The sequence below is a fragment of the Salvia splendens genome, chromosome 18 (assembly GCF_004379255.2).
Source record: "Salvia splendens isolate huo1 chromosome 18, SspV2, whole genome shotgun sequence".
Lineage (NCBI taxonomy): Eukaryota > Viridiplantae > Streptophyta > Magnoliopsida > Lamiales > Lamiaceae > Salvia > Salvia splendens.
Window position 1 is genome coordinate 10,182,151 of NC_056049.1, and position 27,687 is coordinate 10,209,837.

Below are 27,687 nucleotides of genomic sequence, written 5' to 3' on the forward strand. Positions count from 1 at the left end.
TTCGTTACTGTCACATATCAAGAAGCCAAAATCAACTCTCAATTAATAGACTGCTACATATCTGATGCTAGTAGATACACTGCTACATATCTCTCATAGTAGAAGAATAATACAATGTCATAACTAATTACTAGTTCCAAGATATACAGTGGGGTTATAAACAGCTAAAAATGTTCAATGGATCAACAAATTGGCATGAGATAGATTTTTCCTTAGATCACAAGCTGGAAATTTGATCAGAACCTACATCAGACCACCTAGCTGAGCTCTTGCCCTTGCAATGGAATGCGAACGACTCAGCCAACTTAGCAGCATCTTCTATCCCTAGCCGAGTTCCTTGCTGTCCAACAACTACAGATGCGACCTTCGAAGCTAAAGTACCAATACTTCTCAAATCAGATACACCACGTGACAAACCATATAATATGCCAGATGCATAGGCATCCCCAGCCCCACAAGTGTCCAGTGCTACGCAAGGGTTTGGAGGTATGTAAACAGATTCTCCCTTCACACCAAGATAAGAGCCTCTAGGACCGTCTGTCACGGAAACAAACGGGACAAAATGGCTTAGGTACCTAGTGGCTGAGATGGGGCTTTCTTTTGAGGAAAAATGACAAAAAGTTCTGGCTTCATCGCTGTTGGCAAAGATTATGTCTGCATAATTTGCCATGATGTCCCTAACAAATAAGTAGAAACTAAAAGTTATATCTCAGGCTGACAGATTGATTATATTACAGACAAACCTCAGACCAAATGAAGAGGATAGAAGAGTTAGGTAGGTCGCAAAATATTTACCAGAAGTCATCATAATGTCTTTCAATGCAGGTGACATCTGACGCTGTAATGGCGACAAGAGCACCACATTTGCGGGCCTCCTCACATGCCATAGAAATTGTTTTGATTGTGTCAGGAAATTCAAATAAGTATCCTTCAACAACTAATATACTTGTTTTGGACATCAAGTTAGCCAAGCATGAATCATAATTTACTCTTGACGATGTACCCTGATATCATTGACAGAACAATTTTAGAGAAATTCATGAAGCTATCTTATATAAAATTGAAGAACTGAAAAGAAAATTTGGGATAATGGATTAAACAACTATGGTAATATAGATGTTCCTGAGAAGGTCAAAATGTCAAAATGAAGAAAACTTATTTACAGTTGATATTGATCAATAAAATGAAATAAGTTCGACCACATCAAGAATGAAAAGGAGAGATCTATTATTTGAGACAATGTATTAATTAACTTCAAATATTATGGATATAGCTCATTTAAACAAGCCAAACAAATGGGTTCACTGTCTTACAATACATAAAAACGCCTAACTTGACCAATAATATGTCACCTTGAACCTTTGTTTTGTTTCATAACGTGCGCATTTTTCCTTTCAAGAGGTTTACCAAACTTCTGTCATGATGGGTGGGGGGGGGGGGGGGGGGACAGATTTCTCAACCTTTCTGAAAAGTATAATAACAATTGATCTAATAAAATATCTTCCATAACACATTTCATGATTTAGTTTTTTCATGGTCGGCAGTAACTGGAAGACCCCTGGCCTCACAGACATCTCCTATACTCATTATTATCATAGTTGTTTTGATTTTTGAATAATAAACCTTGACAGTGCTTGACTACATATTCCCTTCAGCCCCTGGCCTCACAGACATCTCCTATACTCATTATTATCATAGTTGTTTTGATTTTTGAATAATAAACCTTGACAGTGCTTGACTACATATTCCCTACTGTGCTGAACATCGCATAATCACAGGCATCTTAAACTTTACACTAACTATCTGAAATGCTACTGACCTGGTAAGCAAGCATTGTCCGTTGAGCATCTGGAGTTGTGAGAACAATAACTGTACCGGTAGTTCCATCCTTCACAGGTGCTGAAAGGAAATTTACATTTGCTCGCTGGAGTTTTGATCTATATTAACATTCACAAAAGTATGGTTAAGAAATGAGACTCAAACAACCTAGCTGTGGATAAATGGGTGACAGACAATATCAAAAGCACACCAACTACTTATTAACCTCAACTCATTGTAAACAAAGATGTGAAAAGAGTCTCGAAGTAAAAGTAATGGATGGTAGGAGTTGGAAACTGTAAGATTATGGAAAACACAAAAGACTATAAATCGGATCCTACCGGTAGAATCCACCAAAGGGATCACTTCCAACACTGCCTGCCATGGCAACATTCAGCGAAGGTCCTCCAATAGGTTGAGCACCAAGCCTTGCCAAAGCAACCAAGGTGTTGGAGAGAGAGCCACCAGCAGCAGCTTTATAGCTGCATCCATCCATGGCCCGTAAAACTCTACCTCTTTCTTCATGATTCACCACTTTCCTTGTGCCCTTTCCTAATCCGAGCCTATTAAGAAATTCGTCATCGACCATTCCCGAAAAGTCCACCTAGACAATGCAAATGAACTCTTCAAACTTTGCTCTCGTTAACATCCTCACAGGTAATGATCAGGTCTCAAATATTGAATAAGCAATACTATTAGCTTCGTAAGCAGTTTCCTATGTCGATAGCAAGTGGCATTAGGTTGAGGATTCTCATTTGATTCCTAATTTGTGATTTCCAATTCATTTATTCTAGTGATACTAGGCTGTTTAATCTACCAAGGGGCACAATTCCAAAATCATAAATCTGAGAAATTAGGGGAATTGGAGCAAAAACAAAGAAATTTGACAAATCCATAAATAATTAGGGCAAAGAGAGAGGGAATTATACCATAGCTTGGCCGAGGCCAAGGACGTGCCATGTGTCAGGCAAATTGTGGGGGAGAGGGCTGGGGGATTCATCGTCGTCGGAATCGGAAACTCCTAGGTCTCCAGCTTCGCAGTCGTCAACAGTAGAGCCGGCGTCGCTGCCACTCGACATAGAAGAAGGAGCAGAGGAGGAGGAAAAGTTGGAGTTGGAAAGCAAGGGAAGCGAGGCAGGAGAACGAATGGGTGTCCGATTAAAAAGGGGGAATGAATTGAGAGCGGGAGAAGGAGAAGAAAATTCGGATAGGGAGAAGAAAGGAGGGGGGAGTTTTCGGATTGAGAGAGAGGGGAGAGAGAGGGCCATGAGGAGAGGGCGAAGTCCGCGGCGGAGATGGTGGCTGCAGGCGATCAAGCCTACTCTCGAGACTCGCAATCTCCACCGCACAACTCCTCGCCCTAACCATTTATCTATTGAAATTAATAGGAATTATTTTGTCTTGGATTAAATTAGTGAAATAATTAATTATCAGATAATATAATACAGTACTACCTCATTTCACGCATTAGCAGACAGATGAATTGATTCAAGGAAAAAAAAATGAAATAGTGGAAATGAATGCATTTACATTTTTCCCATTCTAATATATCTCACTCTACTATAAGTTAATGAAAGAATTACAACAGGTGAATGGATCACAACAGGAGGCTAGCCGAAGCTGTGATGAGACGCGCTGTCCGACTTCTGGTCTGCATCGGCCGTGGCCTGCACCTGAGCAGCATACTGCAAGTTCCACAGCACGTCTTCAAACGAGGGGCGCCCCGAGGACTCACCCGATATGCATTTGTTCGTGATGGATATCACTATGGACAGCGACTCCTGTGAGCTCGTGGTTAGCACAATCGGATCCACTATCTTTCGCCTACCATCTTGGCTGCTGAACGATGTCTGCCATTCGTGTCGAAAGACAATCAAACCCCTAAACCATTACAAGAAAACAGCATACAAATATAGCTACATACCATCTCATTTAGCAGAAACGCTTCGCCCTTTCCATTTGTTACAGGACCTACCAATGACTCGAGTAGTATGAACCCGAAATTGTGAACATCGTCCTGCAACCTATCGACATGCTCTCCCTTTCCCTGCAAAAAAAAAAAAAAAACTCTGAATAGCTTTTTACAAGAATCAATATGACTCCAAGAGTGAGGGGGAGGAGCCTACATCAGATTTTTCAGTTTCATCTGCAATGATGGACATTCCGTAATCGCTAAGCTTTGCAATCCCGTGCTCGTCCATAAGTATGTTGTTCGTCTTCAGACGATTGCTCAGAGAAGGCGGAATAACCCCTGTATGCAGAAAATGGACTGCCTTGGCCGCACCAATAAGAACAGCCAATCTTTCCGGCCACTTCAGGACCTTCTCCGGAGAGTTTTCTGTGCACCAACACAGCCAAATTCCATCGTTTATAAAGTTAATAACCTTCGTGTTCTATAAAAGATAGGTGATGCGTGTAGTACCTGAAAGATGGGATCTGAAGTTTCCGTTAGGAACGAATTCTTGCACAAGGTACAACCTACGTACACTTGAGTCGTCCTGCATACCATCATCGATGCAATGGCCAAGAAGGGCGACCAAGTGAGGGTGACGAAGCTTTGAAAGCAAATCAAGCCGCAGCTTGAGGTTCTGAATCGAGCATTTTCTGTATAGACTTAAAGATCGTATAACAACAAAGCTTCCATTCTCTAACTTTCCCTTGTAAACCTGTTCAGGTGAAGCTACCATAGTAAGAAAGATAGCCTATGTGGTTAATGCAGCATATGCAAAATCACATCAACGAGTCGAAAACGAAAACTTGAAACTTGAATGAAACTTACTACTTACCTAAATGAAACTTGAAACAATGTCATTTTCACAAGCAGTACTTAAAAAAATGCTCAAGTTAAATTCAGTTAAAGAAAGGGGCAAAACACAATGTAGGTCCCGAGCTACCTTTCCGAAAGATCCCTCGCCCAAGAAAGTCGACTGATCAAAGTTTTTTGTAGCTTCTTCAAGTTCTGCTACAGTAAACACCCTATAGGATGGAGAACTTTGATTCCCAACTTTCGATGCTTCAGACATTATCCCTGATGGAAGGAAACATAAAAATTCAAGATGCAAAACATTGTAAGTGAATCATAATGTAGGAAAGGGAACATACTGGCACTTGCTATGAGATCGGGGGAAATTCCAGATGGTGGATCGTCTTGCTTAACCTTAGGTGCAATATGCTGAACTACTGAATGCTGTGTTTGGTGCCTTTTACAGAAAAACATAAGACCAACGAGCAAGAGGATTATCACTATAGCGACGATTCCTCCTATCACACCGGCCAGAATGATTATTTCCCTCGTTCTAGATCGTCCTTTGCCCTCAACATCTTTGCAGTATGCTGCAGAATGTTGATCTCTGGCATCAGCAGAGAAGCAATTCCCACTAATTTTGACTATTCTGTTATCTGCTGCAGTGTCCAAACAATTGGGAAGCTGACCAACCATTTTATTATCAGAAAGATCGATCAGACTAAGTCCGTCTCCACACTTGAGATGCTCAGGAAGTAATCCACTAAGAACATTGGATGAAAGATTCAAGTAACTAATATTCGGGAGAGAGAATAGCAGCGCAGGAGGGGTTCCACTAAGATGATTATTCGACAAATCAAGATGCTGAAGTTGATCCAACTTCACAAATTGTTCAGGTATGCCACCAGAAATCGAGTTCTTGCTTAGAAACACATTAGCAAGCCCTTTTGGCAGAGGGGGCAGTTCGGAATCTAATCTGTTCTCTCTCAAATCGAGCAGCTGCAAACTCGAGAGGCTGCTCAGATCAGGTAGCTTCCCAGTGAGCAAGTTGTGAGACATAACTAATTCAATCAATGTTGCAATTCTTGACACTGCAGAAGGAATCTCACCATTCAATCTGTTGTTCTTTAAGCTTAACACAGTGAGATTCGACCACGAATCCAACCACTCAGGTACGCTGCCATTGAAATAGTTCTCATCAAAGCTCAAAGTCCTTAGCTTAACCATTCTAGACATTTGAGAAGGAATGGGACCAAACAAGAAATTTGAACTCATGTCTAAAGCTTCAAGCAGATATAATCTATGGATTTTATCCGGCAATGGACCCCACAGGCCTAAAGACACTAAAGTAACAACCCTTAAGCTGGACAACCTCGTCAAAGTTGTGATGAAAGAATCCATAGAGAAACTCTGGGACAATGTAAGATTTGGAATTGCAAATCCATTGAATTCACTACTGACCTTTGCAGGCTTGTCTCCCATAATTCGAAGCTCGGTCACGGAATCATTCTCACATTTGATGGTGAGTTGTGGTGGAGAAGACAAATTGCAGAAATCAGCATTGTTATTTTCCCAAGTTCTCAGAGGCAGAGGGTACTCCAAATGCTTCCTAAGCTGGAGAAGAACCTGAGTTTCGTAGCTTTTCAGCTGATGAGTGCAACAAGCAAACAGCAGCCATGACAGAAACACCAAAACTGAGTAATTTGAAGGCCCCATTTGCTCAAAAGCCCTAAAGATTGCAGCTTTTGTTAGCATTCCATCAGCTACCTCTATCTCTCCAACACTTCAACACTCAAATTTATAAATTTGCAAAAGGGAACTCACAAGATTTCAGTAAAAGCCCTAAAGATTGCACCTTTTGGTTAGGGCTCCATTTCTCACCAACATCCAACTCTCAAAACTGCAAAAGAGCACTCAGGAAAAGCCTAATAAACAGCTGATGATTTCATGGAACAGGGCTAGAGATAAGATATTGGGAAACCATTAAAGAGGAGATGAAAGAAAGTGAATAATGTTGGATTCGGTAGAAGTAAAATTAGTGAAATTAGACAAGAAACATGGGGCAGACAGCATGAACAATCAAGAGAAATTCGATATATTAAGGCAAGTGCATCTACTGGGTGAAACTTGATGGTTTTATTAAGAGAAAGAATTTAACATAAATGGGAAAGACTTGGAACAAATGAAACTAATAATGAGAGGCGGTTGAAAGGGAAGAATCAGCATTTACTCCTACCACCAGCATAGATGCATTTATTCATGGAAGAAAAGTAGCAAAAATGGGAACTTCCGTTTGTCGTCTTTCGATGTGGCATTAATGGATGAGGTGAGATGGATTCAAGCAGTCAGACTGAGAGTGAAAGCGAGAGTATTAAGGATGGGAAACAAAAACCAGTCCACTGTTAAAATTGAAAACCTTAACTTTCACATCTATACACACAGACAAAGGCACAAAATAAGGTGTAATTATGATGTGTTAAAATTGTAAACACCTGACCTGACTACTGATTCTAGTGCAATTAACTGGATATATTACCATTTTTGTGAATTTTATCTTTTTTTTTGTATAGTAACATTCATAGGTTATGTGAAAATTTGAAATGAAAGCTGGTTTAGAAAAGGAGGGGTCTACACAGAAGGCAACAAATCCAAGTCACTGATTCCTTTTAAACTAGGGCTTTAGAGATTTAAATAACAATATTAAATAGGTTTAGCATGATGATTAGTCAGTCAAATTGCACAAAAACACATGTTAATCACTCTGTCATCAGAGCCTAACCCCACGTTTCCATTTCCGTTACCAATTGATTCTATTCCAAAAAGGGGCAACTTGGATATTAGTTTTGAGTAAATGCACAGAAAATGAATTTTCACTATGATAATAATTATATGTAATTTACATTATAGATACACCCTTGTGACCAAATCTTCATGGTGCGAACATATATGATATTAGTATTACTCCTTCAGTCCCACGGTAGGAGTCTTATTTGACTTCGACATAGATTTTAAAAAATGTAACAGAAAGTTAGTGAAAATGATAGTGGAACTAAGAGCATCCTCATCCATGCTCGGACCCACTTTTATTTATTTTTTACTCCCTGCTCTTCCCCAAGAGCACAACACCCGCATTCATGCTCTTCCGCAAGCACATGCTCAAGGGTCCCACCATTCTATATTCAATTTAAATAATAACATTTCCACAATATTAGAATGCATATCTGAAATACTATTACAAATTACTAAAAAATTAAAAATTACATAATTCAAATCCTAAAAATTACGATATTGTTCATAGTGTTCTTGTTCTTCGCGCTCCGCTTCCGCCATTATATCGGTGAAATCCATTTTTGAATTTTTAGAGAGGGTTTGAGTAAGAGAGGAAGATGGATGATGAATGTGTTGTATGAGAAAATGGTTGATGAATGTGTGTATTTATAGATGATTTTGGGATTAAATTTTTTTCAAAAAAATTTCAAAAAAACGGTAATAAACGACTATATTTTTTGGAAATCCGATTTTTTTTTAATTTTTGGTATTATTTTCGATTAAAAAAAAAGAAATTTCAACGGCATTGTCGTTGGCCAATCGCACGCTGCCTCGTCGCCATGCTCAGCGGCACGGACGTGCTCTTATTATCGAGCAGGGTCGTGCCGTTGGCACGAGCACAGCGGCGGACGGGGCTGTGTCGCGCCGCTGGCACTGACGCCGTCCGCCCCGAAGAGTGGTGATGGGGATGCTCTAAAATCATAAACTGAGACTCCTCAAGTGGGACAAGTGGGACGGAGGGGGTATTATTTTTTTCATTATAATTTCCTTGTGAATAAATTGTACTCGGTAGTAGTAGTACCTATCTCATGGAGAAAGAGAGTAAGATAGTAAATGACACTTTTCGTAATATTAATTGAGAGAGTAAGATAGTAAGTAAATGACACTTTTCAAAGTAATAATTGACATTTTAATCATGATAATTGACACCTTAAATACGTTTGCACGATGCGAACATCCTCGCAATTGGTGTATGTGTTCACCCATTGATATTGTCTTTGCCAACAAATACTAAAGCTTAAAGCATAGAATTTTGTTCTTTTGTCTTTCTTTCCAAAAGTTGACAATAAGTGAAACATATGTATGTGTGCAGTCTGTATGTGTGCAGTCAATGATGTGTCATGTGAGACATCCTCAATCAAATAAGGCCATCCACAACGCTGTCTCTATACCGTCTCTTAAACCGTCTCTTAACTACTATTTGAGCACTATTTGAGGGCCCCACTGTCCTTTTTTCCTCCATCTCTTAACTAAGAGACGGAGGCTGCAACGCTCCGTCTCTTAACCGTCTCTATACCGTCTCTTAATTACTATTCATTCAATTTAATTTATAATTTTTTTTAAAACCCAATTCAATTTAAACAAACACACTTTATTAAAATTAAAACAATATTACAACTTAACATTAAAAAAGCGAAGACATAATTAAAATTCTAAAAAAATAAAAATGACATAATTTAATATTCTCCGCCAAAGTTTTCCCAAATGTGCTCAATTAGATCCTCTTGGAGTTGGGTGTGGGCGCTAGAGTCGCGTGTCCTTGCCCGAATAGCCAACCGTTCTTGTATAGATGGATGCGCTCCACTTCGCGGCGGACTACTTGCAGTTGAGCTTCCGGGGGATTCGGGGTCGAACCAATTTCCGGCATCGGGTCCTTCGTCTCGGACAATCATGTTGTGCAAGATTATGCACGTATACATGATGTCGACCATGCTCTCCATGAACCACGAACGAGCCGGGGCTTTGATGATGTTGAAGCGCGCTTGGAGAACCCCGAACGCCCTCTCCACATCCTTGCGCGCAGCCTCCTGCTTCTGCGCAAAAAGAGCCTGCTTTGGGTTCGCTGGCCTGCCGCACGTCTTCACGAAGGTCGGCCACTTCGGGTAGATGCCGTCGGCGAGATAGTACCCCATTTTATACCGTCGGTTGTTGGCGACGAAGTTGATGGCCGGCGCTTTACCATCCAAAACTTCGGTAAAGAGGTCGGACTGTTGGAGCACGTTTACGTCGTTGTTCGAGCCAGGGACCCCGAAGTACGCGTGCCAGATCCAAAGTCGGTAGTCGGCAACGGCCTCGAGTACAACGGTTGGGTGGGTGCCTTTGTGGCCGCTCGTGTAGGAACCCCTCCAAGCCACCGGGCAATTCTTCCATTGCCAGTGCATGCAATCGACACTGCCAAGCATCCCGGGGAATCCGTGCACTTGTTCGTGCAGGTTGAGGAGGAACTGACAATCCTCCGTGGTTGGCCTCCGGAGAAATTCGTCACTGAAGGCTGCCCGGACGCCTCTGCAGAAGTTGAGCAAGCACAAGCGCCCAGTACTGTCTCCGATGTGCAGGTATTCGTCGAATATGTCGGCCGTTTGTCCAGTCGCAAGCTGCCGGATGGCTGCAGTACATTTCTGCAGCGTCGTGTGGCTGGGACGACCGACCGCGTCGAACCCTTCTCGGAAGAACTCCTCCCTGGCCGCCAAAGTATTCGCTATGTGGAGAAATAGCGGTTTCCGCATGCGGAAACGGCGACGGAAATAGGTATCTCCCCAAATCGGGTTATCGCAGAAGTAGTCGCGTACTAACCGTGCGGCGGCTTCCTCCCGGTTCCGATTGATGTACTTCCGGGAGCGTCGTGGGGGTGGTGCGGCTTCCTCCGCCTCTCGTCGTCGATCTTCTTCGAGTGATTGTTCCATTAATTGGCGCATTTGCTCAAAAGGATCCATTTGTTTGAGTTGATTGAAGATGGAAATTGGAGTGATAGAGAGGATTTGAGAGGAATAGATGTGTGTTTGTGTTTGAAATGAGTATGGAATAGAATTATTTATAGAGTAAAAAATTAAAAAATTAAAAAATGAAAATAAATATTTAACGGTAATATTACCGTTTGAAAAAAAAAAAAAAATTTATTAAAAATCGATTTTTTTTAAAAAAAAATGAATTATTGCGTCATCAGTGACGACGCCCACTCGCGGGCCAGCGAGTGGGCGTCACGCACGCATGGGGACGTGCCACGTGTCTCGGGCGCGTGGCGAGACAGCTCGTCTCGTGTCTCTCCGAGACGAGCTACGCGACGAGCCGGTCGCGAGCTGGAGACGAGATGGCCGCTGCAATGCGTCTCGCGGGGGTCTCGTCTCTCCGAGACGAGACGCGAGCCCGGCGCGAGACGCGTTGTGGATGGTCTAATAGTTCAGTAATGATAAAAGAAAAAGATGATGATGCCATAATTACAGATAACAGTGCTAACGGTCAATTAAAAACCTATAATGAGGGAATGTTGTAACCACTTTTTAGAAAGAATAATGTTATGCGGCCACGTTATGGCCAGTCATAAATTAATTAAATAATAAAAAAATTGATTTTTTTTTAAATTTTTGGTTTAATACTACTTGATTTTACTCTTATATCATCTTCATTATATGTTGCTTAACATGTTAGTGTTGCTCTTTCGTAGTTTTTGCTCAACTTATTACTACTGTCATTTCTTGATTGTTGCTCAACGTATACAGTAATTCGTGATATTAATGTGTTTTACGTAATGGAATTCAAAGATAAGTATCAACTCACAAGTCCATTCACACACATATAAGTTTATATCGGTAATTCTAATTTTTTTATACATGTAAATGGACTAAATTAACTCTTTATGGCCGGCCACATTATGGCCATTTAGCATCACTCTTTCAGAAAATTGTGAACAGAGATACCTACTAACAAGTAAAAACAAAATAAAGGGACCAATTTTAAAGAAAAAAAGAAGCTAAAAAGCTAAAAGCCAAAGCACCAAATTCATATCATTGTCGTCTATTAGCATAGTGGTACAAGGTTGGAACCGCAACAGAGCTATCATCGGAGTATAGAAAGGAGGTGTTCGATTTGCAAGATTGTATCCGAGATGAAATTTGTAGTGTGTTTGGTTAAAGAGATTGAATCCCACGACTCAATCCTAGATGGATAATCATGGAATAATTAGTCATAGCTAATCCCATATGACTTAAATAATCTCACCATCAATCCTAGATTATATCTTGATATTATTTTATCTTGGAAACCGAACACCACCAGAGGCGATCAAAAATATCATCCACTAATTGCAGAGTTAAGTTACAAATTAGTGAAGTATAAGAATCATAGTATCTCATTTCACAAGTTGTGTCTGCATGAGTAAAACATTTATAAGTTGAATGTAATAGCTTAACTTACTATCTCTTCTAGTATTTTATTCCTCACTCCTAGTCATTGCACACAATTTCTTAATCACCGTGTCTAAAAGTTTTGCATCAACTTAATTGGGACAGAGAAAGCATTATAGACTGATTGATAGACTCATAAGATCTTTTAGTAGATAGTAGCTTATAAACGTAATTATAAGTCTTTCTCAACTTAGATAAATGTGGACAATCTATCGCAATTATAAGTCATTCTCAACCTAGACAAATATAGACTGCCTATCACAAATAGTTGGTGGTGTTGATCTGAAGTTACTTTCTATCTTGGATTACTGGTGACACTGGGTGTGATACAACACTGAATGGATCACGTTGAGATACATACTCTTTGTTGTACAAATCAAGTACAAAGATCTTGCAATTATTCATTTTTTAAGTTATACAGGTAACATTGAATATACGGTGTCGGTCATACGCTACTTTGAATGTGTAGGTTTTTCGTCACCCAATATCATGGCTTCCTGAGTAGTAATGTATTGATAAGCATTTAAAATGGCTAGTATTGTTACTTAATAGAATTGTATCTCAGTTTATTGATAGATATTGTAGTAAAAAAAATATTCTGGTCAATGATTTATGCTACATAAACTTAGCTAATTAAAATTTACTATCAGTACAATGAATAAAAGTTACACTAGTTAATATTCCTTTAAAACTTTAATTAAATCAAGACTGGTTTAATTAAGTAGAAATCTAGGAAGAGGCAAATCCATATTTTATTGGATCCCTGTATGGATCAGATCATTCGGGATTCACTAATTACCGAGACCTCTTTTCGATTACACCGCTACTGAGAAGGCTAATCTCAGAGTTACAAGCCGAAATACAAAAGATTGATTACAGTATAAAACCTAAGTACAATCTACCTATCTAATGTTCAAGTTACAATCGAAAAACCCTAGCTAACCAGATCCTTGACCAGATCTGGACTGCAAGCTTACTTCGATTGGACTAACCTGCACACTTGAAAACCAAGTCAGAAACACCACATCTAGATCCTGGTGGATCTGAAATGAAAGAACAAACGAAAACACAGTGTAAAGCCAGATGACAGAGTCGATCGCTCAGGTCACAATGTGACTGTGCTCCGGGCCAAGGACCTCATCTATCACCACGATGTGTCCAAAGGAGCACCGGAAGACCGTCTGAATCAGAGATCTCTCCAGACCTCACCGATTATAACCAACGTTACTGTTTCAACACGCACCACACTTTCACACCGCAGGAACCTCTCAAGAAACCAGAACTCACAGATCCTCACAAGAACACGATGAAACCGCCTCCAGGTTAGCAGATCCAACAGCAAAGTTAGACCTAGAGCTGGACTTCGCAAGAAAACCAAAGCAGTTACCTCTGCTAGTGATTTCACAGGTCAAACACTCTCTGAATGCCAGAGAAGTGAACGGGAGAGAAGATCAAGGATGAAGAAGGAGAAAACCCTAGAATCGCCAGAGAGAGAAGCTAAAGATGAGAGAGAGAGAGAGAGAGAGAGAGAGAGAGAATAATCTCGAATATGGTAAGTGAGTGAAGAGTCTCAAACTTAGTCACTCACACAACAAACACAAATAAAATCCAACGGTGCAAAGGCAGGATCCGCGTGGAGTAGCGACGTGGCAGCCATCCAGCGCCTCAGTCCAAGGGTCACCGACTAAACGGGCCAGAGCCTTGGGCTCAGACTAAAATAGGCATTGGGCCTGAATAAAAGGTCGGCCTAATCCATCACTTAATCTGATATGGTCCATTTACACTCACAATCCCCAACCAAGCTCAATAAATACTTTATAAATATGGATAATTTGATCACAGTTCATGTGTATTGCATGAACAGTAGATTTGTATTGCATATATTGATGCAAATTCAATTGTTCGACATCAAGCATCGTGCCAACTTTGAGAGAGCCATGGATAGATAGTGGCCGAAGGTCGATTGTCGGGAGCACATATTTGAGCCATGAGGAAATTTCGCATCTTCTTGATGTTACTGATAACAACTCAAGGCAAAGTGGAGAAAAGAAAGAAACCAGAATGTAAACATTTAGCCTAACAAGATGATTTTCAAATCGTTTTTAAAGACTACAAATGTCTTCATTTTCGAAAGAGCTTCGTGTGGGCATCGTGCACCACCTCAACTGAAGTTTGATTGAGAAAGTTAAAATCGTTTTATAAAACTTGCACACTCCGAGACTTCCACTCGTCCGAGTGGTTCCTTAACTCCATTCCTGTTTCCAATTTTTCAATCTATTAAGCCTAGTTTTGGGGCATGTATGTTATTTTGCCATTCAAAGTAAAAGTAAATTTGTATTCCTTCTTTTGTAAAATAAGTTTTAGAGCAGGTTTTGCAGGGGTTAGTAGCTGAAAAGAAAGGAGATAACCTGCTCTGATACCATTTTAAAGATGGTAATCGAGAGAGGAGAGATTGGTAGTAGAAGACATTGTATTGTATTTCTTTTTCTTGTTACAATCTTTGAGAGTTGTTTGATTCCTATCTCATTACACCTCCTTCATCCCTTTCCTTTATCCAAATATTTTAGATTTAGTATCCTTTTGGTGCTAAATGAGTTGGATCACACTTGAGAAAAGTCTTGGACGAGTAATTCATGGATCAACTTTTTTTTCCCTCTTTTGTTAAGGTTTTTTTATTAGTGATGAGATTGTTCATTTGTTGTTGGATTGAGCTGATTTCTAGAACGTTTATTTTCATATGTGTTAGTTATCTATATGCAAATGATTGTAAAAAAAATACTCTATATATTCCATTAAAAATTAAACATTTCCTTTTTTGAATTGTTCTATTATACCCCATTCTCCTCAAAATACCATTTTGGGCCGTCCCCATAATTTGACTAGTCTAAATATAGAAAGTTTTCAACAAATAATAATCTTACACGTCATTTATAATGTGGACTCCACAATCCACTAGCACTCTCTCTTAATTTACTAATTGCACATTATAACTCGTGTCATATAAAATTTTCTCTAATTTTCAAGGACAGAGAGAGTAATTGGAAACAACATCGTCTGAAGTATTTTTTTTCTGTCTTACTTTATTATTTTACCATTTAACTTATAAAATAATACTATATAAAATTTTGTGGTGAAAAATAAATACTTCATGTTTAATGGGAAGAGAGAGTGGGGTGTGATCAATTGCTAACTTTCTTAAGTTGCTAGCTTGCTAACTCATCAATGTAGTGTATTAAAAATGTCAATATGATGACATTAAAATGTCATCACATAATTTTGTTGAACTTCAATATAATGTATTGATATTATCTGTTGACATTAATATTAGATTTAATCGGTCAACAATGTTAATTGTAGCGTCGAATGATTAATTCTGGGCAGCAATGTGGGCATGTTGGCCCAAATTGTGCTTCTCATATTCAGTTTATGGATCAAACTCTACAACCTGAACTTTTATTCTGAATTTACTCTTTTTCTTTTTGTCAAATCTTAATAAAAAGTTATTGACCACAATACGAAAAGGTTTTGGTCACCTAATATTTCAATCTTTTGGCCAAAAATTCAAGCCAGATTGATCAACCTAGGTTTAGCTGATAGAATGCATCTTAAAATACTTTTGATAGGTCCAACCGTCTAATACTTTGACAACTCTAATATTTCATTAAACAAATAATGTTTTTCACGATATTATCCATGACTTTGCTCCTTGTTGCTTAGTAGCCAGGATAAATTGTGCTTTTCTTTTAATTTGAATATGTCTAGTTAGGGTTGGAACGGTACGGTATACCGCGCCGAAATGGTCATACCGCATACCGTACCGTACCATGCGGTATGACCAAAAACCATACCTTTATCGTACCGTTTTTGTCGGTATACCAAAATTTAGATATCGTTACCGTACCGCTTTTATCGGTATACCGTACCGTGATTTCGGTATACCGCAATATGCTGTATACCGTGATTTCCGGTATATACCGCAAGCGGTATACCGTGTTATTTGCGGTATATACCGCAATTGCGGTATGATGCGGTATAACGCGGTATACCGCGGTATATACAAAATGCATACCTTTACCGTACCTAAAACTGTCGGTACGGTATACCGAAAATTTGGTATTTTCGGTATTTTTTCGGTACGGTAAGTGCGGTATTTCGGTATATTTTCCCAGAGTCTAGTATAGTAATTTAAAACATATAAATGTATTCCTATATATGGTGTTGCTAAAAGAACAAAGAAACATGTACCAATTGGTGCTTGTTCACTCTGTTCCAATTATATTGTATATTATTAAATAGGAACACACTATTTGTGTGGCATACTAAATCCTCACTTCAAGGTATCTACCATTGTTAATGAAAGGCTAAGTTTTCAATAATTTAGTAGATTAAGATTATGGCCTAATCATGACAAATAAATAAAACAGGATTATGATAAATGGCCCCACAGCCTCATTCTAAGTTTTGCCAAATGCCACAATCCCCTTATAAAGATATTGTTGCTTAGATGATGAGGTAAACCCACCAAATTGTGGGAAACAAAAAAATACTATCATAATTTAGAGAAAGACTTGAATAAAAAAGCAAGTTTAATTGATAGAAAGAGAGATTTTCAATCCTACTAATTAAACCGATCAACCCTATCAAACGCCAAATGATTGAATACACCTTTTAGGTATCGAAAGTGATAAATTAATGAAAGTTGGGTGTTGCTTTGGTGAAGACATGGACCCTCATTGAGGCGCTAACAATGTTCAAACTTTCAATTTATTAGCCTCAAATTGATATAATGGGAATTTACTTTTGTTAGAGTTGAACTTCAAATATACCTTTTATTATTATTATTATTATTTATATCACCAACTAATTAAATATAACTTGACTTTATTTTTTAAATCTGTAAATTCGAAATCAATTCATATATAGCTCATATTATATTTGTTTTTGAAAAATAACTCCAAAGTAAATAAGACTGAATTAGTTCAAAATTATAATTCAAATTTTTAAATGGTGGTAATAATAGTTTTTGTAATTCTAGAATAAATGAAATTTATTCTTCATAATAGAAAACCAAATCCTATTATAATTTTAAAAAATACTCCCTCCGTCCCGCACTACTCGCACATTTTCTTTTGGGCACGGAGATTAAGGAATGAGTGATAGACAAAGTCAACAATTACGGCTGTAGGTATAAATTGTTACTAAAAATGGAAAGAGTGCAAATAACTTGGGACGCCCAGAAAGGAAATAAGTGCAAGTAGTGCGGGACGGAGAGAGTATAAAATAATTAGAGAATAAAAAGATACAACCTTAATTTCAAATTGTCCATATGTGAGTGCATTTTCATAGGATGCCTATAGTAGTAGGACAATTACAAATTATGCGTTGAACATGGTTTGTTTTGTCTCTTTACGAATTATGGAGTATGATTGTATGGACCGTAATAAATAAATAAAAATCATCATTTGCTCTAAATCAGGACATTCTCATGTGAATCCTAATAGACCACAATCACTCTACTAAAATTTTAATTTTGTTAGCAATTTAACGTATTTTGACTTGCTAATACATATTGTTATATGAATTTATGCATTGCAATACGAGATTAAAGAATTAACAAATTAATTTAAGATCTAATATCATCTTAATATATTTTCTTCTCTTTTCTCTTCTCTAAACCTAATTAAGTTTATAATATAATGTTTCGTGACAATGAAGTATTCATGAGTGTCTTGTGCAACCTCACTTTTATGCTAAAACTTGCTAGTTAATCAAGCTTAACCAATTCATTATGCATAAAGATTTTTTATGTAAAAAGAAAAGATTAATTTATGCATATGTCAGCGTAACTAGAATAAATCCTTTTGTCTTGTAGTTGTAAGTGTGAATATAAAAATGTCCATTTTTTAGATATTAGTGATGGATTAAATGTTATTTATTCTATCTCACACACAGTGATATATAGTGGTCACGTGCCGGCGTGCGCAAATGCAGCCGAACCTCTCTTTCGCCATGTGGATTCGATTTAATTCTTTTTCTCACAATAATAAAATCTCTTTCTTATTTTCCGGCAAAATCAAAAGAAAAAAAAAGGCAATTTATTGGGAAGAAATTAGCAACTTTGTTCCATTTGTCTTTTTCTAATTCAGTCTTGTCTCGATTTAGTAAAAAGTTAATTGCATTGTTGTCTAATTAATTTGCTAAAAATGTTGGCCAACAATTAAACTTGACTTGTACTCCCTCCGTCCCGCACTACTTGCACTTATTTCCTTTCTGGGCGTCCCAAGTTATTTGCACTCTTTCCATTTTTAGTAACAATTTATACCTACAGCCGTAATTGTTGACTTTGTCTATCACTCATTCCTTAATCTCCGTGCCCAAAAGGAAATGTGCGAGTAGTGCGGGACGGAGGGAGTATATGGCTTGTCAAAGAAGTATTGACTGAAAAAAAATGTGAACCAGCTTTTATATAAAAAGGATACTTGTATATAAAAAAGATAAATATAATATTTTGAATTTATTAGAAAATTGAGGGCTCATGCAACCCCAATAAAACTGTGATGGCTCCTATTCCTACACAAATTATTTTTGAAGATGAATTGTAATGCATCTCCCCTTTCACGTCTTGACAACACCGACTCTATCCAATTATTTTTTCAATTCATGTGCCAAAAAATATTTATAAATTTATAATAGGATGAAAGGAGAGTATTTATAATACTGTAATTGTTTAAAGGTGAAAATGTACGATAACTAAATAGGGATGCGGCTTCACAAATTCAAGCTAAATATTGATTATAAATAAATAATACATTCTCAAATTCAGAATTTTTTTATGATAATATATTTGAATTCAAGTGGTTGATTTTAGACAGAGATATTTGCACGTAAATTGCTAAACTTTCACCAAATTCTGATTTTGCATAACGATTTTAAAATCATTCTCTAAATTATAAAAAAAATTAATTTGTTTTTATTTTATAATTATGGCAATGACATAACTTTATAACTTGGTTATATGGCATTTTGATAAAATTACATGCAATTTGAAATTTACAAAGAATTCCTAAGAATTTTCAGTATAAGTAAAAGATACACAGTACTTTTTAAAACAATTCAGAGTATCATCAAAATTAAAACTAAAACCTTTTCAAATAATTCAGAACATCTTCGTAGCATACGAATTTTGTATTGTGACTTAGTGAATCTATGTTATCAAATAACACTGTGATTAGACCTGCGAAATGTTATTTTGGATTTTGGATTGAGAATTTGGAATTTTTAAAAAAGGGGGCTGCTGATTTTGGGGAATTATATTTACGTTGATTTGCATTATTATGTTAGTATAAAAATAAACGTAAATATATATTTAAATTTCATGTACTTTTATCAAAATGGTATGTGGGTTTAATGGTGCCACTCACAAGTAAGTTACTAGTACTATAAGGCCATCCGCAACGCCGTCTCTTAACCGTCTCATCCCTTAACTATTCATAGGCTCCACTGTACTTTTCACTACATCTCTTAACTAAGAGACAGAATCTGCAACCCTCCATCTCTTATCCGTCTCTTAAGGCCACCCGCAACGCGTCACGCCGGTGGCCCGTAATCCGTCACGCCAGGACGAGACGGCGGCGTGACGCGTTGCAGAGCCCCGTCTCGTCCCCAGCCCGCCGAGCGTTCCGTCCCGCCGAGACGGATGGCGAGACGTCTCGCCACGCGCCGCGCGACTTGGCGCGCCCCAGCGCCATGCTTGACGCCCACTCGTCGGCCCCCGAGTGGGCATCGTCACGCAGACGCAATAAATCATTTTTTTAAAAAAATTCGAATTAAAAAAATGAAAAACGGTAATATTACCGTTTTTCTTTTTTTATTTATTATTTATTATTTTTTTACTCTATAAATACTCCTAATTCATCCTTATTTCACACACAAATACACATCTATTCTTCCCAAATCATCTCTATTTCCTCTCCAAAATTCATCTAATCTCTCATCACAAAATGTCCGGCGACGGAAACTCTGGCGGTGGCGGCTCCGGCGGGTTCGACATCAACGCGTTCGGCGACTGGGGGGCATGTACAATGTCCTGGGTGGTGGTTCCGGTTCGTCGACGCCGGGCACCCAGGGTTCGTTGACGCCGGGGGGTACAACCACCCCATTTTGATGTGGATGCATACCCCCGTCCCTCCGCCCTGAGGTATTCGCAGGGATTATCCCAGATTCGGGAGGCTTATTCCGTTGAACCCATTCCGAAAGAAGGCCGAGGCGGTGGAAGCTCCAGGACGGAGGCGTAGGCGGACGAGGAGGAGGATCTAGGCCAGCATCCGTACCGCCCCAAAGAAACGCTGGCGGTGTACAACGCTTGGATCAGCGTCTCGTACGATCCCATCGTCGGGAATCAACAATCCCGGAAGTGCTTCTGGGAAAAAGTCACCGAGGCCTACCACGAGATTAAGCCGAAGGGGGCTCGCCGCCGAACATATAAGATGCTCCGCGCTCACTTTGACCGAGTCGACAAAGAGTTCAAAATATTTTGCGCCATCTACAAGAGTGAAGCGGCTCATTACCAAAGCGGAGCCACGGGAGCCGATATTCTGAGGTCAGCTTTGCGAGTCTACTTCGACGACACCGCCAAACAATTCAAACATGTTGATGTTTGGGAGGTCGTCAAAAACGAGGAAAGGTGGGCCGGCAGTGTCCGGTCCAGCTCGGGCTCGACCTCGAAGTGCATGAAGCACACGGCTGGTGGCCAATACTCGTTTAGTGAGGGCGGTTCGGGCAGCGCCGCACAAGAGTTTGCCTCGCAGGAAGTTGAGGGCACGGCAGACGATGCCGGGGGTTCTCCCGTGGGCGCCGTCGGCCGCAAGGGAAAAATGAGCGAATGCGGCTAGAGGGAGGAGGGGCCGAGCCGAATCAAGCTAGACGAGCTCGGGCTCGGGGGCCCCCTCGAACTCCCTAATGTCCATGTACATGACCGCCACAATGGCGGACACTTCTCACATGACGCCTCCCCAATACCAAGTCTATCTTGTCAGAATTGAGTTTATGGCAAGACAACTTGGTATTCCGCCTCCAACTGGCTTCAGTGCACCTCCACCGCCTTCGGGGGATGATTCGCCGGCGGAGTAGTTTTTTTCATTTTCTATAAAATTGTATTTTAAATTATGTAATTTTTATTTTTTTAGGATTTTAATTATGTTTTTTTTTTATTTTTTGAATTTTAAGTTGTATTTTTATTTTATGTTGTAATTTTTTTTATTTAATGAAGTGTGTTTTTATTAATTGAATTTGGTTGGAAATAAAAATAAAAAATGAAATTGAATGAATAGTAATTTAAGAGACGTTTAAGGGACGAATAAGAGATGGGGGGTTGCAGGTTCCGTCCCTTAGTTAAGAGATGGAGTAAAAAGTATAGTGTGGCCCATGAATAGTAATTTAAGGGACGGTTAAGAGACGGATAAGAGATAGTGTTGCAGATGGTCTAATCATCTCTTAACTTACTATTCATTCAATTTCATTTTTTATTTTTATTTCCAACAAATTCAATTAATAAAAACACATTTCATTAAATAAAATAAAATTACAACTTAAAATTCTTTAAAAATAAAAAAATAATTAAAAATCCTAAAAAATGAAAAATACATAATTTAATTTCTTCCGCCAAATTTTGCCAAAATGTGCTCCATTAGATCATCTTGGAGTTGGGTGTGGGCGGTAGAATCACGTGTCCTTGCTCGAATAGACAACCGATCTTGCAAAGACGGATGCACTCCACTGCGAGGCGGACTACTTGCGGTAGAGCTTCCGGGGGTTTCAGGGTCGAACCAATTTCCCGCCTCAGGTCCTTCGTCGGCGACAATCATGTTGTGCAAGAGTATGCACATATACATGATGTCGACCATACTCTCCATGAACCACGTACGAACCAGGGCTTTGATAATGTTGAAGCGCGCTTGGAGAACCCGGAACGCCTTCTCCACATCCTTGCGAGCAGCCTCCTGCTTCTGCGCAAAAAGAGCCTGTTTTTCATTTATCGGCCTGTTGAACGTCTTCACGAAGGTTGGCCACTTCGGGTAGATGTCGTCGGTAAGATAGTACCTAATTTTATACCGTCGTTTGTTAGCGATGAAGTTGATAGCCGGCGCTTTACCATCCAAAACTTCGGTGAAGAGGTCAGATTGGTTGAGCACGTTGATGTCGTTGTTCGATCCGGGGACCCCAAAGTACGCATGTCAAATCCATAGCCTGTAGTCGACAACGGCCTCGAGTATAACGGTGGGGTGGGTGCCTTTGTGGCTGCTCGTGTATGACCCCCTCCACGCCACAAGGCAATTCTTCCATTGCCAATGCATGCAATCGACGCTGCCAAGCATCCCGGGGAATCCGTGCACTTCTTCGTGAAGGTGGAGCAGAAACTGACAATCGGCCGTGCTTGGCTTCCGGAGAAATTAGTCGGTGAAGGTTGCACGGACGCCTTTGCAGAATTGCATCAAACACATTCTCCCAGTGCTTTCTCCAATGTGGAGGTATTCGTCGAACAAATCCGCCATTTGTCCAGTCGCAAGCTGACGGATTACTGCAGCGCCGTGTGGCTGGGACGGCTAACGGCATTGAACCCTTCTTGGAAGAACTCTTCCCGGGCTGCCAATATATTTGCGATGTGGAGAAATAGCGGTAGCCGCATGCGGAAACGTTGACGGAAGTAGGTATCTCCCCATACCGGGGTATCACAGAAGTAGTCGCGTACTAACCTTACGGCGGCTTCCTCCCGGTTACGATGGATGTAAGTCCGGGATCGTCTTTGGGGCGACGCATCTTCCTCCGCCTCCCTACGTCGATCTTCTTCAAGTGATTCTTCCATTTTTCGACGCATTTGCTCAAATGGATCCATGAATGTATTAACTTTGGTAGAAGAATAAAAGAGATGATTTGAGATGAAAATTGGAGAGGAAATGGAGGTAATTTGAGAAGAATAGATGTGTGTTTGTGTGTAATGAGGATGAAATATGAGTATTTATAGAGTAAAAAAATAAAAAAAAAATAAAAAAAGGAAAATGACCATTGAACGGTCATATGACCGTTTTTAATTTTAATAATTTTTTTTATTAAATTCGAATTTAAAAAATGATTTATTGCGTCAGCGTGACGAAGCCCACTCGCAGGTCGGTGAGTGGGCGTCACGCATGGCGGCGGAGCGCGCCGTCTCGGAGGGACGGGCGTCTCGTCTTGGAGGGACGAGATAAGGGACACCCGCGAGACTCGTTGCGGGTGCCCTAAAGTTATGTAGATTAGTTGCAAATAAATACAGAAAAGTTTCGTAATTAATATGAAGATTTTATAATTATTACAAAATCAGAATTTATTGAGTATTTAGAATTTTACAAGCAAATGCTCCTTTTGGAAAAAAGAAAGTAAATGGTAATTAAAGCGATGCTTGAATAAAGGATTTCCTTTAATTTCTTTAAACATAAAAAATTAAAAGTGAATTTCAAAAACCACTCACGTAGTGAAAAAAGAAGTTATTTCCCCCTCCGTCTCTGGCGCTCACCTATTTCAATTTCTCTCCCTTTCTCTCTCTCTCTCAACCAACACTGCACCTCATCCACTCTCCTGCAAATGATGGTGCTGAGACACGGCGGCGGGGGAGGGAGCGGCGGATTTCTGGCTTCCAAGCAAGTTGTTCCGCTCAGCCACGATGCCGAGGTCTCATACCGCCTTCTACAGTCGTCGCTTTGCAATGATCTCAGATCGGCTCATCAATGCCTCGCCGATCCCTTCGTCGACGTCAACTGCGTCGGTGCAGTTTGCTTGAAGATGCGCAAAACCGGCGTCGTTTTGACAGAGGAATCTCCGAGCCAGGTGCGCGTCTGCTACGAGGAGTTCCGAACTGATGCTACGCCCTTGTTTGTTGCTGTTACTAATGGAAATTCGGCACTAGTCAGGCAATTACTGGTAAATTATCTCCTTCACCTTCACTTTTGTTTCACCCGCCTTAGTCTATCGATTTTGTTTCCTAAAGCAATGCTCCTATTATGGAAATACATCGTTCATCCTGGAATTCGGCAAATTCTGATCTGGATTTTCGATTTTTTAATTTATTGTTGCCGGATTTGCGCCTATATTATGCTGTTAGTTTCGTTTTGCATGATTAGAATCTCGATTGTTTCGTTTGGTTCAATTCAAAATTTCAAAGTTGATGTGCTGGTGTCGTTATTTATCTCTATCATTCGAAATGTGGACAGATGCTTTGGCATTGATTGTTGCTTGAAATCTCCTTGTGATTGATTTTTTACTTCTGATTATCGAGCTCTTGCCTCTAACCTTCCATAAACCGTATTGTGCTTTGTGATCTGAGTCGCTTTCTTATCCTATTAGAGTGGTTCATCGGATTGACTTAATTTCCCGTCACCGTCATTGTATTGTGTTGACTGTTATGTACACTACTCGTAGTCGTTTTACACTATTTAATTAGGGAAATCTGTTTATGAGGTGGGGGCCAGCTCCTTAATAATTCTCTGTATTGTTGCCTCAATTTACAAACAGACAGTGTATATACATAAGAGCTTTGCTTGTGTTTTATTATTTTTTTCTTCTTACTATATGTGAAGATGGTGCCGTCTGTTTGTACCAGAGGTTGTTTTTAAATTTTTTCTCAGCTCTATATGGACTAAAATAAAATGTTTTTATGCTGTTACTGACATTTTTTACAGAACTAATGTATTTTAAAGTAAAGGAAAATAAATTTTTATATCATACTGCAATGACCCAATGTAACCTTTCTGAAATCGCAGTGTGTTGGAGCTGATGTAAACCTACAACTCTTTAGGGGCTATGCAACGGCAGCAGCTGCTAGAGAGGGCCATTACGAAATCCTAGAGATCCTTCTCAAAGCTGGGGCATCTCAACCAGCTTGTGAGGAGGCACTGTTAGAGGTTAGCATCCATGGACACTCTCAGTTAGTGGAGCTGCTAATGGCATCTGACCTTATCAGACCGCATGTTGCCGTTCATGCTCTTGTTACTGCATGCAGTAGAGGATTTATTGAGGTCGTTGATACTCTCCTCAAGGTACATTTTGGATACACCTACACCAATTTGTATAGGCAACATATCTCTGATATATGGCTGTAAACTACCAGCATTATGAGGTTAAATGAATTAGCTGGTTATAATGCCTATCATGTACCAAATTAATTGGGAAGGGCATGTATGGTAAGTTTGTTCTAATAGGCAGAAGGAATGTGTTGCAACTCATCATACAGATCTTTGTTCATATCCATTTTATGATCTATCTAATTTAGTTGTTATTTACTGGCAGTGTGGAGTAGATGCCAATGCAACCGATCGTGTTTTGCTTCAATCTTGTAAGCCTTCTCTGCATACAAATGCCGATTGTACTGCACTTGTGGCTGCTGTTGTTAGTAGGCAGATTTCTGTGGTCCGGCTACTACTGAAGGTAATAAATTTAATGCTCATCAATGAATTTGGATCCTTGTATTAATTACGATTACTCGTGTGTGTCTCCACTCTCCATCTATACAACAAAATAACCAGATTGGACCATCACCTCTATATATTTGGAAATATCTTGATCTCATGCATTATTGTGGTCTCCAATAAACTTAACTAACATTTCCTTCTGAACTATCATATTTTCTACAAAAAAGGCTGGTGTCAGAACTGATGTGAAAGTGTACCTTGGAGCATGGTTATGGGATTTGGCTTCTGGTGAGGAATTTCGAGTTGGTGCAGGACTCGCTGAGCCTTATCCAATCACTTGGTGTGCTGTTGAATATTTTGAAGCAACCGGATCTATACTGGAGATGCTCCTTCAGTGCATCTCCCCTGATGCTCCTCATTTTGGAAGAACTCTACTCCACCATGCCATTCTATGCGACAATCAAGAGGCTGTGAACGTGCTTGTAAAATACTGTGCATGCATTGAGACATCAGTCATGACCACACAACAATCTCAGTTTCGTCCTATCCATATGGCTTCTCGTCTTGGATCTTCAACAATTCTTCATACTTTGATTGATTCAGGTTGTGATGTGAACTCCACAACAGAATCTGGTGAGACAGCAGCAATGATCTGCGCGGCATATATGCAGGAAGAATGCCTCCAAGCATTGGCAAAGGCAGGTGCTGACTTTGGCTTGGTTAACTTGGCTGGCCAATCAGCAGCTTCCATTGCTCGTTCTAATCGATGGTATGTCAGTTTCCAGCAAGTATTGCTCGACGTAATACGCAGCGGATCTATGCCTACATCCACCAACAAGTCTGTATTTTCACCCCTGTTGTTCGTGGCTGAATCTGGCAATGTTGTTAGCTTGAACGCTGTGATGGGACAAGCAGATACCGAGCTAGATGAGCAGGACGACAGAGGCTTCTCTGCGGTCATGATTGCTGCAGCAAAGGGTCACGTTGATGCTTTCAGGTTGCTCGTATATGCTGGTGCTGATGTCAAGCTATGCAACGTATCTGGTGAGACCGCCATCACACTTTCCAAACTCAACAAGCAGAGTGATCTATTCGAGAAGGTGATGTTGGAGTTTGCTCTGGAGAAGGGAAACCGCATCGCTGGAGGATTTTACGCTCTGCATTACGCAGCTCGTCGTGGAGACACGGACGCAGTGAACCTCTTAAAACGCAAGGGGTACGACATCAATGCTGCGGACGGGGAAGGCTACACGCCACTCATGCTGGCAGCAAGGGAAGGCAATGGCAAAATGTGCCAACTCCTCATCTCATCAGGGGCGGATATTGGCATGAAAAATGGCACGGGTGAAACTGCGCTATCGATCGCGAAGAAGCTTCACAACGAAGCAGAGGACGTGGTACTGGACGCGGTTGCATGCAAGGTGGTGACGGATGGCTCGCGGCTGAAAAAACACACCAAGGGAGGCAAGGGAGTGCCACACACGAAGCTCGTAGGAATGGTAGGAGCAACTGGGGTTCTGCGGTGGGGGAAGTCGAGCTGCAGGAATGTGATATGCCGGGAGGCGGAAGTAGGGCCGAGCTTGAGTTTCCAGCGGAATAGGAGGAGGAAGGGGGATGGCGATGAGGCGGGGATCTTTCGGGTTAGGACGATGAAGAATAAGGAGGTGCATTTTGTGTGTGAAGGAGGGGTGGAGGTGGCGGAGCTGTGGGTGCGTGGGATTAGGCTGTTGACCGGAGATGGTATTTTTGGTAAGTAGGAATTGTGTTGGGGATGGGAGGTGTATAGTTATGTTAGGAGTAGGTAGTGCTTCATCTCGAAGTATTTGTAATTTGGGAAATTATTTCTCTTACATTGTAAATTCAGTTGAGATTTTGGGAATTGGAATGGTGATTGCTGTATTCTTTAAACTAAAAAATGGAGAGCTTAAATTTAAACACGTTTTTTAATGGGAGCAAATGAAAAAGAGCAAGGGACCATCCATGGTAACTCCAAATGATAGCAAGGGCATAGCTTTGACACAGAGTATGCACGGAGAGATTACTTGGGGTGTAAATGCATGAAATGGCAACCCTATTTATAGGCGTAGTCCACACTGCATTGGAGCATATTGGAGTCAACACATTTATTCTGCCATCAATATTGTGTTGGTTGGAAAGTTGATATTAAACTATGATACACTAATCGGGCAATACAACCCAACGAAGTACGGAGAAAGTAAACGGAAATAAATTGAAAACAGAATTCGAAACAATAAACCGTAAAGATGTAATTGTAAGCCGAGTCGAGGAGTCCTCTTTCCGCAAGAAGAGATACGCCCCGGTAGTGCTCTCAGTTTGGCGTGTCGTCCCCAAAGATAAAACGGCTTCGTCTTGTTCGTTGCAGCACCGCAGACGGAACAAGCTCCGGCGAACGGGAGTGAGGCGGGGGCAGAGCTTCGACGGGAAGACAATGCAGAGA

The 27,687-nt window shown here is 40.2% G+C and overlaps 3 protein-coding genes across 4 annotated transcripts; 1 reads left to right on the forward strand and 2 right to left on the reverse strand.

Moving 5' to 3' along the window:
• Positions 1–62: 62 nt before the first annotated feature.
• Positions 63–3,183, reverse strand: LOC121776280 (uncharacterized sugar kinase slr0537-like). The gene is made up of 5 exons (XM_042173448.1): positions 2,748–3,183; positions 2,160–2,422; positions 1,820–1,937; positions 796–1,004; positions 63–677 (listed from the first exon to the last, which is right to left on the reverse strand). The coding sequence occupies exons 1-5, from the start codon at positions 3,084–3,086 to the stop codon at positions 218–220; spliced, it is 1,389 nt and encodes a 462-aa protein (XP_042029382.1). The 5' UTR covers positions 3,087–3,183; the 3' UTR covers positions 63–217.
• A 102-nt stretch (positions 3,184–3,285) lies between these two features.
• LOC121776279 (probable inactive leucine-rich repeat receptor-like protein kinase At3g03770) lies at positions 3,286–6,941 on the reverse strand. 2 transcript variants are annotated; one of them, XM_042173447.1, is made up of 7 exons: positions 6,386–6,941; positions 4,921–6,290; positions 4,713–4,846; positions 4,241–4,484; positions 3,945–4,156; positions 3,743–3,865; positions 3,286–3,668 (listed from the first exon to the last, which is right to left on the reverse strand). In XM_042173447.1, exons 2-7 carry the CDS (start codon positions 6,275–6,277, stop codon positions 3,429–3,431), a joined length of 2,310 nt encoding a protein of 769 aa, XP_042029381.1. In that variant the 5' UTR covers positions 6,278–6,290; positions 6,386–6,941; the 3' UTR covers positions 3,286–3,428. The 2 variants fall into 2 exon arrangements, with proteins under 2 accessions (XP_042029381.1, XP_042029380.1); XM_042173446.1 differs by having other exon boundaries at positions 4,921–6,941.
• A 16,392-nt stretch (positions 6,942–23,333) lies between these two features.
• On the forward strand, positions 23,334–27,242 carry LOC121775736 (putative ankyrin repeat protein RF_0381). The gene is made up of 4 exons (XM_042172770.1): positions 23,334–23,742; positions 24,582–24,857; positions 25,108–25,245; positions 25,457–27,242. Exons 1-4 carry the CDS (start codon positions 23,407–23,409, stop codon positions 26,984–26,986), a joined length of 2,280 nt encoding a protein of 759 aa, XP_042028704.1. The 5' UTR covers positions 23,334–23,406; the 3' UTR covers positions 26,987–27,242.
• The last annotated feature ends 445 nt before the right edge of the window (positions 27,243–27,687 follow it).

Bases quoted from the DNA above. Each gene is read 5' to 3' on its own strand.
- LOC121776280 (XM_042173448.1), bottom strand. From the start codon at position 3,086: ATGGCCCTCTCTCTCCCCTCTCTCTCAATCCGAAAACTCCCCCCTCCT. The intron at 2,423-2,747 runs GTATAATTCCCT...TGCATTGTCTAG, and splicing joins TTGGCCTCGGCCAAGCTATG to GTGGACTTTTCGGGAATGGT. The intron at 1,938-2,159 runs GTAGGATCCGAT...ATGTTAATATAG, and splicing joins CCCTTTGGTGGATTCTACCG to ATCAAAACTCCAGCGAGCAA.
- LOC121776279 (XM_042173446.1), bottom strand. From the start codon at position 6,316: ATGCTAACAAAAGCTGCAATCTTTAGGGCTTTTGAGCAAATGGGGCCT. The intron at 3,866-3,944 runs GTAGGCTCCTCC...TTTTTTTTGCAG, and splicing joins ATGAAACTGAAAAATCTGAT to GGAAAGGGAGAGCATGTCGA. The intron at 3,669-3,742 runs GTATGTAGCTAT...CACGAATGGCAG, and splicing joins CGTTTCTGCTAAATGAGATG to ACATCGTTCAGCAGCCAAGA.
- LOC121775736 (XM_042172770.1), top strand. From the start codon at position 23,407: ATGATGGTGCTGAGACACGGCGGCGGGGGAGGGAGCGGCGGATTTCTG. The intron at 23,743-24,581 runs GTAAATTATCTC...CTGAAATCGCAG, and splicing joins CACTAGTCAGGCAATTACTG to TGTGTTGGAGCTGATGTAAA. The intron at 25,246-25,456 runs GTAATAAATTTA...TCTACAAAAAAG, and splicing joins TGGTCCGGCTACTACTGAAG to GCTGGTGTCAGAACTGATGT.